This window comes from Lampetra fluviatilis, chromosome 60 (assembly GCF_964198595.1).
Source record: "Lampetra fluviatilis chromosome 60, kcLamFluv1.1, whole genome shotgun sequence".
NCBI classification, from domain to species: domain Eukaryota; kingdom Metazoa; phylum Chordata; class Hyperoartia; order Petromyzontiformes; family Petromyzontidae; genus Lampetra; species Lampetra fluviatilis.
The window spans coordinates 6,956,720-6,967,149 of record NC_136334.1 but is presented as its reverse complement, the minus strand read 5'-3'; the positions used below and the strand labels follow the sequence as shown (position 1 = coordinate 6,967,149).

At 54.5% G+C, this 10,430-nt stretch overlaps 1 protein-coding gene across 3 annotated transcripts in view; it reads right to left on the bottom strand.

Annotated features, from left to right (window-relative positions):
* Positions 1-1,047: 1,047 nt before the first annotated feature.
* The window catches only part of LOC144950959 (palmitoyltransferase ZDHHC20-B-like), a 30,662-nt gene continuing 21,279 nt past the window's right edge, over positions 1,048-10,430 (bottom strand). For 2 of the 3 annotated variants that reach the window (XM_078881140.1, XM_078881141.1), the window contains exons 11-13: positions 10,056-10,156; positions 9,068-9,151; positions 1,048-5,106 (exon numbers count right to left, since the gene is read on the bottom strand). In XM_078881140.1, the coding sequence (XP_078737266.1) occupies positions 9,114-9,151; positions 10,056-10,156 (139 nt within the window). In that variant the 3' untranslated portion in view covers positions 1,048-5,106; positions 9,068-9,113. The remainder of the gene's footprint in view (positions 5,107-9,067; positions 9,152-10,055; positions 10,157-10,430) is intronic. The other variant, XM_078881142.1, reaches the window with a different exon arrangement.

The following is a 10,430-nucleotide window of genomic DNA, read 5'->3' as shown; positions in this document are numbered from 1 at the left end:
TCACGGTCACCAACACAAGGTCGACTCAGCCTCAAATGAGTACCTGGTGTGCTGTGTAAAAAACATCGCCACTGGGGAGACAAAGGCGGTCGTGCGTGTGTTGGCCACGCACCGCCTCATGTGCCGTGCCGGCCTTCATAGGTGCTCGCAAACAGCACTTGCCCTAACAGTCTGTTACAGGTTATACGGGGGAACTTTGTCTTTTGTGTTGGGATGGTGGAGGGATTTAAGACACAAATTTGGGGCCGCATCGTTAGGACGGTAGTCCAACGCGGAAAAAAAAAAATCTAGAATGCATCATCGGTGCGATGCCGCTGCCGTCACCACCGTGATACCGATGACATCACAGGAGAGTGACGCCATGACAGTGACGTCACTTCTGTGACGTCACCCTTTCGGAATTGGACGCGAAAAAAAACACCAGAGAACAGACGTTTGGAACCGTCCGAAAGACGTTTTCATCTGGGCCGGATATTTACAGAATGTAATTGGTATAAAAATCGAGATTGTAAACAAACTACCAAGTACCCACATTGCAAGACGTTTCAGATTGAACTCTCTTTGGACGACATGGCTTTCGGTATTCTGTTTGTTTGTCAGTACGCCCAATTTCGCAATCGACCCCCCCCCGCCCCCCCCCACCCGATCGAACCGTTCGTGCCGACGTTCGTCTTGCACCGTCGTTTCCGATACCTCGCGCGCGAGGACTCCATTCCCGCGGGGAACGTGGAGCGGTTGTTGTTGTTTGTTTTCCATGTAAACATTGTGTGCGGGCAGCGGGAAGGGGGGGAGGGTGTGTAAATTATTTCACGGAAATTTCTCACACGGCCACAAAAACAGGACGTGACGTCGTCACGGCGGCAACAAGAAATTAAAATGGCGCGCAGCCACGCGGCGGCACTTTTGGCTTTCAATAAAGCGCGACGCGGACGCTCGCAGGAAGTGACCTCATGGATGTGATGTCCACTTCCTGTCACGTCACTTTTACCCCCATTTTTCCTCTCCTCCCCACACCCCCTTACCCCACCCCCACCCCCGTCACCCTCCTCCCAAGTTCATAATTTCGCTGCAGACTATCATGGAACATCATGCATGGGTGTGTTCAACGTCACTACAATCCGGTGTGTAATTACAATTCTGTGCGAGTCTAAAAGGGCTCTGTGTGTCTCTGTGCCAATCTATGGGGCTCTAGTGCGAGTCTGTGGGTCTTTGTGTGAGTCTAAACGGTCTCCGTGTGAGTCTATGGGTCTCCGTGTGAGCCTGTGGGTGCCTGTGTGAGTCTGTGGGTCCCTGTGCGAATATTTGATCTCTGTGTGAGCCTATGGGTCTCTGTGTGAGTCTCTGGCTCCCCCTGATGCGAGTCTCTGGCTCTCAATGCGAGTCGCTGCGCTTCAGAACCCCAGTTTGGTGTGCGGGCAGTGGCCGAGACCCGGATTCGAACCCAGGAATTTCAACGGAGCCAGCTCATCATCTCTGTAACTGACGGTACGGGGGCACGGCCGCTCGTCCGCAGAGCCCCTCGAGTGTTGTTTGGCCTACTCTTCCTACTCTCGGCCAGACGTACTGGAGGATTAACGAGTACCCACGCTTTACCCCACCATTATAATACAAACCTGCATACCGCATATATATATAAAATCACCTTCAAATCGACGCCATTCCCACCGCATGCATTGCGTTTGCCAGGGTGTTGCCGTCCGGTCAGCGCCGCACCTCTGAACCCGGCGGTCCCGAGTTCGATGCCCTGTTAACGGCCACCGAAACACCGGTGACAAATATCGCGACCGGTCCCCGGCCCGCCACCTAGGTCGACTCAGGCTTAAATGAGTACCTGGTGCGGAGACAAAGGTGGGTTTGGGGCGTGGTGCTGGCTGGACACCAGAGGTCGCAACCGGGTACCCGATACCCGTACCCTACCCGATACCCGGCTACCTGTACCCGGCCGGGTACGGGTACCCGTTTGCGACCCTGGTGCGGCCGGGTACGGGTAGGCCGTGAGTCACTGGTGAGTCACCGTTTGTCACTCATTTCGGGTAGGGTACGGGTAGGGAACGGCTACCCGTACCCGGCTGGGTACGGGTAAGAAATCAAAACCCGTTTGCGACCTCTGCTGGACACCCACCACCCCTCGTGCGCCGTGCCGGCCTTCACAGGTGCTGCTACTCGCCAACAGAACTTCCCCAACACTCTGTTACAGGCTACACGGGGAACGTCGACTTTGTTGCGGGGAGAGGCCGCGTCTGGCTTAGCGCTACGCCCCGCAACAAACCCGGCCTCACGAGTTGGATTCCCGCTCATGGCCAATGCCGGTGACGATCATCCGAATCGGTCCTGGGCCTCCCCTAGGTCGGCTCAGACTCAAAATGGAGCGGTGTGCGGTCAAGCCGTACACGTTTCCCCTAAGCAACTTCTGACCACCCCCCTGCATTACAGACGAACGGACGCACACACTTAGATCGCCCCCCCCCCCCCCACTCGCCACTCCCCGTGTAGCCTCAACAGACTGTTGGGGCAAGTGCTGTTAGCTAGTAGCAGCACGGCACACGAGGGGGTGGGTGGGCAGCATCACGCCCGCCCGGCCACCTTTGTCTCCCCATCGGCGGTCTTTAGTACACACACCGCACCGGGGGTACTTATTTAAGGCCGAGTCGGCCTAGGGGAGGCCCAGGACCGGTTCAAATTGTTCTCACCGAGTTGGCCGCGAGTGGGGAATCGGGTTTCGTGGTTTGTAGCGCAAGTGCGCTAACCGCTCCTCCCGGGACGCGCAGACGCAGACACAGACACACGCCGACGTGCAGATAAAAGATGCAGACACGCACAGAAACACAGACGCGCAGGAGTCAGAGACACACAGACACGCACAGACACACAGACGCGCAGGAGTCAGAGACACACAGACACGCACAGACACGCGCAGTAGCGCAGACAGACGCGCAGACAAACAGACGCGCTGAGTCACAGACACACAGACACGCGCAGACACAGACACGCAGACACGCACAGACACACAGACAAACAGATGCGCAGACACGCAGATACGCACAGACATACAGACACACGCAGTCACAGACACGCAGACACACAGACACGCGCTGAGTCACAGACACACAGACACGCGCAGACACAGACACGCGCAGACACAGACACGCAGACAAACAGATGCGCAGACACGCAGATACGCACAGACATACAGACACACGCAGTTACAGACACGCAGACACACAGACGCGCGCTGAGTCACAGACACACAGACACGCGCTGAGTCACAGACACACAGACACACACGCAGACCCAGACACACAGACACACGCAGACACACAAACGCACTGAGTCACAGGCACACAGACACACGCAGACACAGACACACACAGACACACAGACACGCGCTGAGTCACAGACACACAGACACAGACACACGCAGTCACAGACACACAGACACACAGACACGCGCTGAGTCACAGACACACAGACACACAGACACACGCAGTCACAGACACGCAGACACACAGACACGCGCTGAGTCACAGGCACACAGACACACGCAGACACAGACACACACAGACACACAGACACGCGCTGAGTCACAGACACACAGACACACAGACGTGCGCTGAGTCACAGACACACAGACGCGCTGAGTCACAGACACACAGACACACGCAGACACACAGACGCACTGAGTCACAGGCACACAGACACACGCAGACAAAGACACACACAGACACACAGACGCGCGCTGAGTCACAGACACACAGACGCGCGCTGAGTCACAGACACACAGACGCGCTGAGTCACAGGCACACAGACACACGCAGACACAGACACACAGACACGCAGACACGCGCTGAGTCACAGACACACAGACACACAGACACGCGCTGAGTCACAGACACACAGACGCGCTGAGTCACAGACACACAGACACACGCAGACACACAGACACGCAGACACACGCTGAGTCACAGACACACAGACACACAGACACACGCAGTCACAGACACACAGACACACGCAGACACAGACACACAGACACGCAGACACGCGTTGAGTCACAGACACACAGACACACAGACACGCGCTGAGTCACAGACACACAGACGCGCTGAGTCACAGACACACAGACACACGCAGACACACAGACACACAGACACGCAGACACGCGCTGAGTCACAGACACACAGACACACGCAGACACAGACACACAGACACGCAGACACGCGCTGAGTCACAGACACACAGACACACAGACGCGCGCTGAGTCACAGACACACAGACGCGCGCTGAGTCACAGACACACAGACACACAGACGCGCTGAGTCACAGACACACAGACACGCAGACACACAGACGCGCTGAGTCACAGACACACAGACACACGCAGACACAGACACACAGACACGCAGACACACGCCGTCACAGACACGCAGAAACAGACACACAGATACGTGCAGACACGCGCAGACACAGACACACGCTGAGTCTCAGACACACAGACACACGCGCTGAGTCACAGACGCACAGACACACAGCAGAGGGAGAGCGTTGTCTGCGCTCCGTGCTCAGTCCTACGAGAACACGAGTGGACAGCTCTGGGCTCCGTCGTCACGATCATCATCATCGTCGTCGCCGTCGTCATCACGATCATGATCACGACGATGACGATCGTCATCACGATCATCATCGGCGTCGTCGTCATCACTGCCACCGTCGTCACGATCATGATCACGACGATCGTCATCACCATCGTCATCGTCGTCGTCACCGCCGTCGTCATCACGACCACGACGATGACGATCGTCATTACCATCGTCATCACCATCGTCATCACCATCGTCATCACCATCGTCATCACCATCGTCATCACCATCGTCATCACGATCGTCATCACCATCGTCATCACCATCGTCATCACCATCGTCATCACGATCGTCATCACCATCGTCATCACCATCGTCATCACCATCGTCATCACCATCGTCATCACCATCGTCATCACCATCGTCATCACCATCGTCATCACCATCGTCATCACCATCGTCAGCAGCAGTAGCGTCTAGACTGCGCTTGAGGTCGACCTCCAAGACGAACCCCACTGGGCGAGGAATTCTGCGCAACGCACACCACACACAAAAGACAAAGATCCCCCGCGTAGCCTTAACAGCCTGTTGGGGGCAAGGGCCGTCAGCGACACGGTGGCACACGAGGGCAAGGGGGGGGGGGTGGGGGGGGGTCACCCTTTCGTCTCGGCAGTGGCGGCGTTTGCACACTCAAGGACCCAGGACCCGGTTTCGGATCGCACTGGTCAATACACTTTTTCTGGCATAAGGTATTCCAACGGTTTAAAGGTAATTTTGGGGCGCTGATTCCAAATCTATCACATCAGGTTTTTGAGATATCCAATATTGCATTTTCAATAAAAACTGCAGGAGAAAAAATATTAAATGAATGTGGATATCTACATAAAATGTTATTATAAAACACACTATCCTAAAAATACAGCGCCGCATTTTAACACTAAAGCAGTCACTGACTCGCAACAACTTGCAATCATAAGTGACAGAGTTAATTTCGGGTAAAGTCAATGAAAATGGGGCATGCCGATAGCATAAAAATGAGATGTGACAGAGCAAATCTGAGATCAGATTTGGAATCGGCACCCTGAAATTAGTCTAGAACAGCTGCAAAAGTCCAGGCCAGAAAAAAATGGTTGTTGACCATTGTATAATTCCAAATCTGATCTCAGATTTTCTCTGTCACATCTCATTTTTATGCTATCGGCATACCCCATTTTCATTGACTTTACCCGAAATTAACTCTGTCACTTAGGATTGCAAGTTGTTGCGAGTCGGTGACTGCTTTAGTGTTAAAATATGGCGCTGTGTTTTTAGGATAAGTGTGTTTATAATATCATTTTATGTAGATATCCACATTTATTTCATATTTTTCTTATGCAGTTTTTATTGAAAATGCAATATTTGATCTCAAAAACCTGATGTGATAGACAACAACTGATGCCAGATTTGGAATCGGCACCCAAAAATAACCGTTGGAATATCTTATGCCAGACAAGTAAACCCGTAAAAACAAAGTTTTTCACTATAAATCCTTTATATGCGTGGCGGCTAGAGTCTTCTCGTCCTCTGGCTTGAGATGGCTGCCACCTATGGGTCAGATGATTGTCTGCCACCATTAAGCAATTGGTAATTAAATATTTAATTTGTTTTCCCTAAACAGTGTAAAATTTTGGGAAGTTTTTTCCACGAACATTAATTGTCACGCACAACGAGTCTGTGTGGAAAATGTCAGCTCGATTGGATCACGGGAAGTGAGTTAAAAAACGACTGAAAGATTTGCACGGTCGTAAGCAAGCAAGCAAGCACGCAAGCAAGCAAGCAAGCGAACTTAATATAAAGGATTTAAAAAAGTGTGTTGACCAGTGTATAATCCGTCCCCGGCGTTGACCGTGGCCAGGAATCGGAGTTGGGTTTGTAGCGCGTCGCGAATGCACGCTCAACTTGTTCCCTCGCCCTACGTAGCCAACCTGGCTAATCGGGAGGTAAGCGGGGAGACAAAGGCGGCCGGGCGTGGTGCTGGCCACCCACCCCCTCGTGTGCCACCGTGCCGGACTTTCATTGGGTGCTGCTCGCTAACAGCACTTGCCCCAACAGTTCGTAAAGGTTATATGGGGGATCTTTATTATTTTATTTGTGTGGCATGTGTGTGGCGTGTGTGTGGCGTGTGTGTGGCGTGTGTGTGGCGTGTGTATGGCGTGTGTGGTGTGGTGTGTGTGGTGTGGTGTGTGTGGTGTGTGTATGGCGTGTGTGTGGCGTGTGTGGTGTGGTGTTGTGTGTGTGTGGTGTGTGTGGTGTGTGTGTGGCGTGTGTGTGGCGTGTGTGTAGTGTGTATGTGGCGTGCGTGTGTGTGGCGTGTGTGTGGCGTGTGTGTGGCGTGTGTGTGGCGTGTGTGTGGCGTGTGTGTGGTGTGTGTGGCGTGTGTGTCGCGTGTGCGTGGCGTGTGCATGTGGCGTGTGCGTGGCGTGTGTGTGGCGTGTGTGTGGCGTGTGTGTGGTGTGGTGTGTGTGGTGTGGCGTGTGTATGGCGTGTGTGTGGTGTGTGTGGGGTGTGTGTGGTGTGTGTGTGGTGTGTGTGATGTGTGTGGCGTGTGTGTGGTGTGTGTGGCGTGTGTGTGGTGTGTGTGTGGCGTGTGTGTGGTGTGTGTGTGGTGTGTGTGTGTGGTGTGTGTGTGGTGTGTGTGGTGTGTGTGGCGTGTGTGTGTGGTGTGTGTGGTGTGTGTGTGGTATGTGTGTGGTGTGTGTGGTGTGTGTGGCGTGTGTGTGGTGTGTGTGGTGTGTGTGTGGTGTGTGCGTGGCGTGTGCGTGGCGTGTGCGTGGCGTGTGTGTGGTGTGTGTGGCGTGTGTGTGGTGTGTGTGGCGTGTGTGTGGCGTGGTGTGTGTGGTGTGTGTGGTGTGTGTGGCGTGTGTGTGGTGTGCGTGGCGTGTGTGTGTGGTGTGTGTGGTGTGGTGTGTGTGGTGTGGCGTGTGTATGGCGTGTGTGTGGCGTGTGTGTGTGGTGTGTGTGGTGTGTGTGTGTGGTGTGTGTGGTGTGTGTGGCGTGTGTGTGGTGTGCGTGGCGTGTGTGTGTGGTGTGTGTGGTGTGGTGTGTGTGGTGTGGCGTGTGTATGGCGTGTGTGTGGCGTGTGTGTGTGGTGTGTGTGGTGTGTGTGTGTGCTGTGTGTGGTGTGTGTGTGTGGTGTGTGTGTGGCGTGTGTGTGGCGTGTGTGTGGCGTGTGTGTGGCGTGTGTGTGGTGTGTGTGTGTGGTGTGTGTGTGGCGTGTGTGTGGCGTGTGTGTGGCGTGTGTGGCGTGTGCGGCGTGTGTGCGGCGTGTGTGCGGCGTGTGTGTGGCGTGTGTGTGGCGTGTGTGGTGTGTGTGTGGTGTGTGTGTGGTGTGTGTGTGTGTGGCGTGTGTGTGGTGTGTGTGTGTGGTGTGTGTGGTGTGTGTGTGTGGTGTGTGTGGTGTGTGTGGCGTGTGTGTGGTGTGCGTGGCGTGTGTGTGTGGTGTGTGTGGTGTGGTGTGTGTGGTGTGGCGTGTGTATGGCGTGTGTGTGGTGTGTGTGTGTGGTGTGTGTGGTGTGTGTGTGTGGTGTGTGTGGTGTGTGTGTGTGGTGTGTGTGTGGCGTGTGTGTGGCGTGTGTGTGGCGTGTGTGTGGCGTGTGTGTGGTGTGTGTGTGGTGTGTGTGTGGCGTGTGTGTGGCGTGTGTGTGGCGTGTGTGGCATGTGCGGCGTGTGTGCGGCGTGTGTGCGGCGTGTGTGTGGCGTGTGTGTGGCGTGTGTGGTGTGTGTGTGGTGTGTGTGTGGTGTGTGTGTGTGGTGTGTGTGTGTGGCGTGTGTGTGGTGTGTGTGTGTGTGGTGTGTGTGGCGTGTGTGTGGTGTGTGTGGCGTGTGTGGCGTGTGTGGCGTGTGTGCGGCGTGTGTGCGGCGTGTGTGCGGCGTGTGTGTGGCGTGTGTGTGGCGTGTGTGTGGCGTGTGTGTGGCGTGTGTGTGGCGTGTGTGGTGTGTGTGGTGTGTGTGGCGTGTGTGGCGTGTGTGCGGCGTGTGTGCGGCGTGTGTGTAGCGTGTGTGTGGCGTGTGTGTGGTGTGTGTGGTGTGTGTGGCGTGTGTGGCGTGTGTGCGGCGTGTGTGCGGCGTGTGTGTGGCGTGTGTGTGGTGTGTGTGTGGTGTGTGTGGTGTGTGTGTGTGGCGTGTGTGCGGCGTGTGTGTGGCGTGTGTGCGGCGTGTGTGTGGCGTGTGTGTGGCGTGTGCGTGGCGTGTGCGTGGCGTGTGTGTGGCGTGCGTGTGTGTGGTGTGTGTATGGTGTGTGTGGCGTGTGTGTGTGTGATGTGTGTGGCGTGTGTGTGTGTGATGTGTGTGGCGTGTGTGTGGCGTGTGTGTGGCGTGTGCGTGGCGTGTGCGTGGCGTGTGTGTGGCGTGCGTGTGTGTGGCGTGTGTGCGGCGTGTGTGTGGCGTGTGTGTGGCGTGTGTGCGGCGTGTGTGCGGCGTGTGTGTGGCGTGTGTGTGGGCGATGTCAGCACCTGTGTGAGCCGTGCCTCCGAACCGACGGACGACCTCGCCGTCTCCCTAGTCCTGCTCCACATCCATGATGGGTTTGCGGGCGTCTGCCGGGTGGACATGGGGAAAGGGGCGACCACCCTCTGGGATTAGCACGGTGACGACGATGATTATGACGGTGACGATGATGATGACGACGATGATTATGACGATGATGATGATGATGATTATGACGATGACGACGACGACGATGATGACAATGATTATGATTATGATGATGATTATGACGATGATGATGACGATGATTATGACGATGATTATGACGATGATGATGACGATGATTATGACGATGACGATGATTATGACGATGACGACGACGACGATGATGACAATGATTATGATGATGATTATGACGATGATGATGACGATGATTATGACGATGATTATGACGACGACGATGACGATGGTGATGATGACGCTGATAATGACGATGACAACGACGATGACAATTACAACGTTGACGACAACGACAATGAGGATGATTATGACGCTGACAACAACGACGATGACGATGATTATGACGACGATGATGATGATAATGATGATGATAATGACGTTGATTATGACGATGACAATGATGATGACATTGATTATGACAACGCTGGTGACGATGATGACGATGTTGACGTTGATTATGACGAGGATGACAATGGTGACGATGATGACAATGTTGACATTGATTATGACGACGATTGATGATGACATTGATTATGACGATGGTGACGATGATGACGATGTTGACGTTGATTATGACGATGATGACGGTGACAACGATGATAACGACGACGATGATGACGGTGACGATGATGATGATCATGACAACGACGACGATGACGACGATGATGACGTTGATGATGACGATGATGACGGTGACAACGATGATGATGACAATGACGTTGATTATGACGACGGTGACGACGGTGACGACGATGACGACGCCGTTGATCTCACCCGAGTGTGCTCGCTCACCCCAGGCCTGCTCCCCGCCGCTCATCAGGAGGTGAGACTGCGGCTCGTAGGGGCGCCCCGCGTGCTCGGGATGTCCGTTCCCACTGCGACGCGCAGACACGGAGACACGCACACACAGAGACACGCACACACAGAGACACGCACACACACACACAGAGACACGCACACGCAGAGACACGCACACACAGAGACACGCACACACAGAGACACGCACACGCAGAGACACGCACACACACACACAGAGACACGCACACACAGAGACACGCACACACACAGAGACACGGTGAGTGAGAGACACGCACACACACACACAGAGACACGCACACACAGAGACACACACACGCGGAGACACGCACA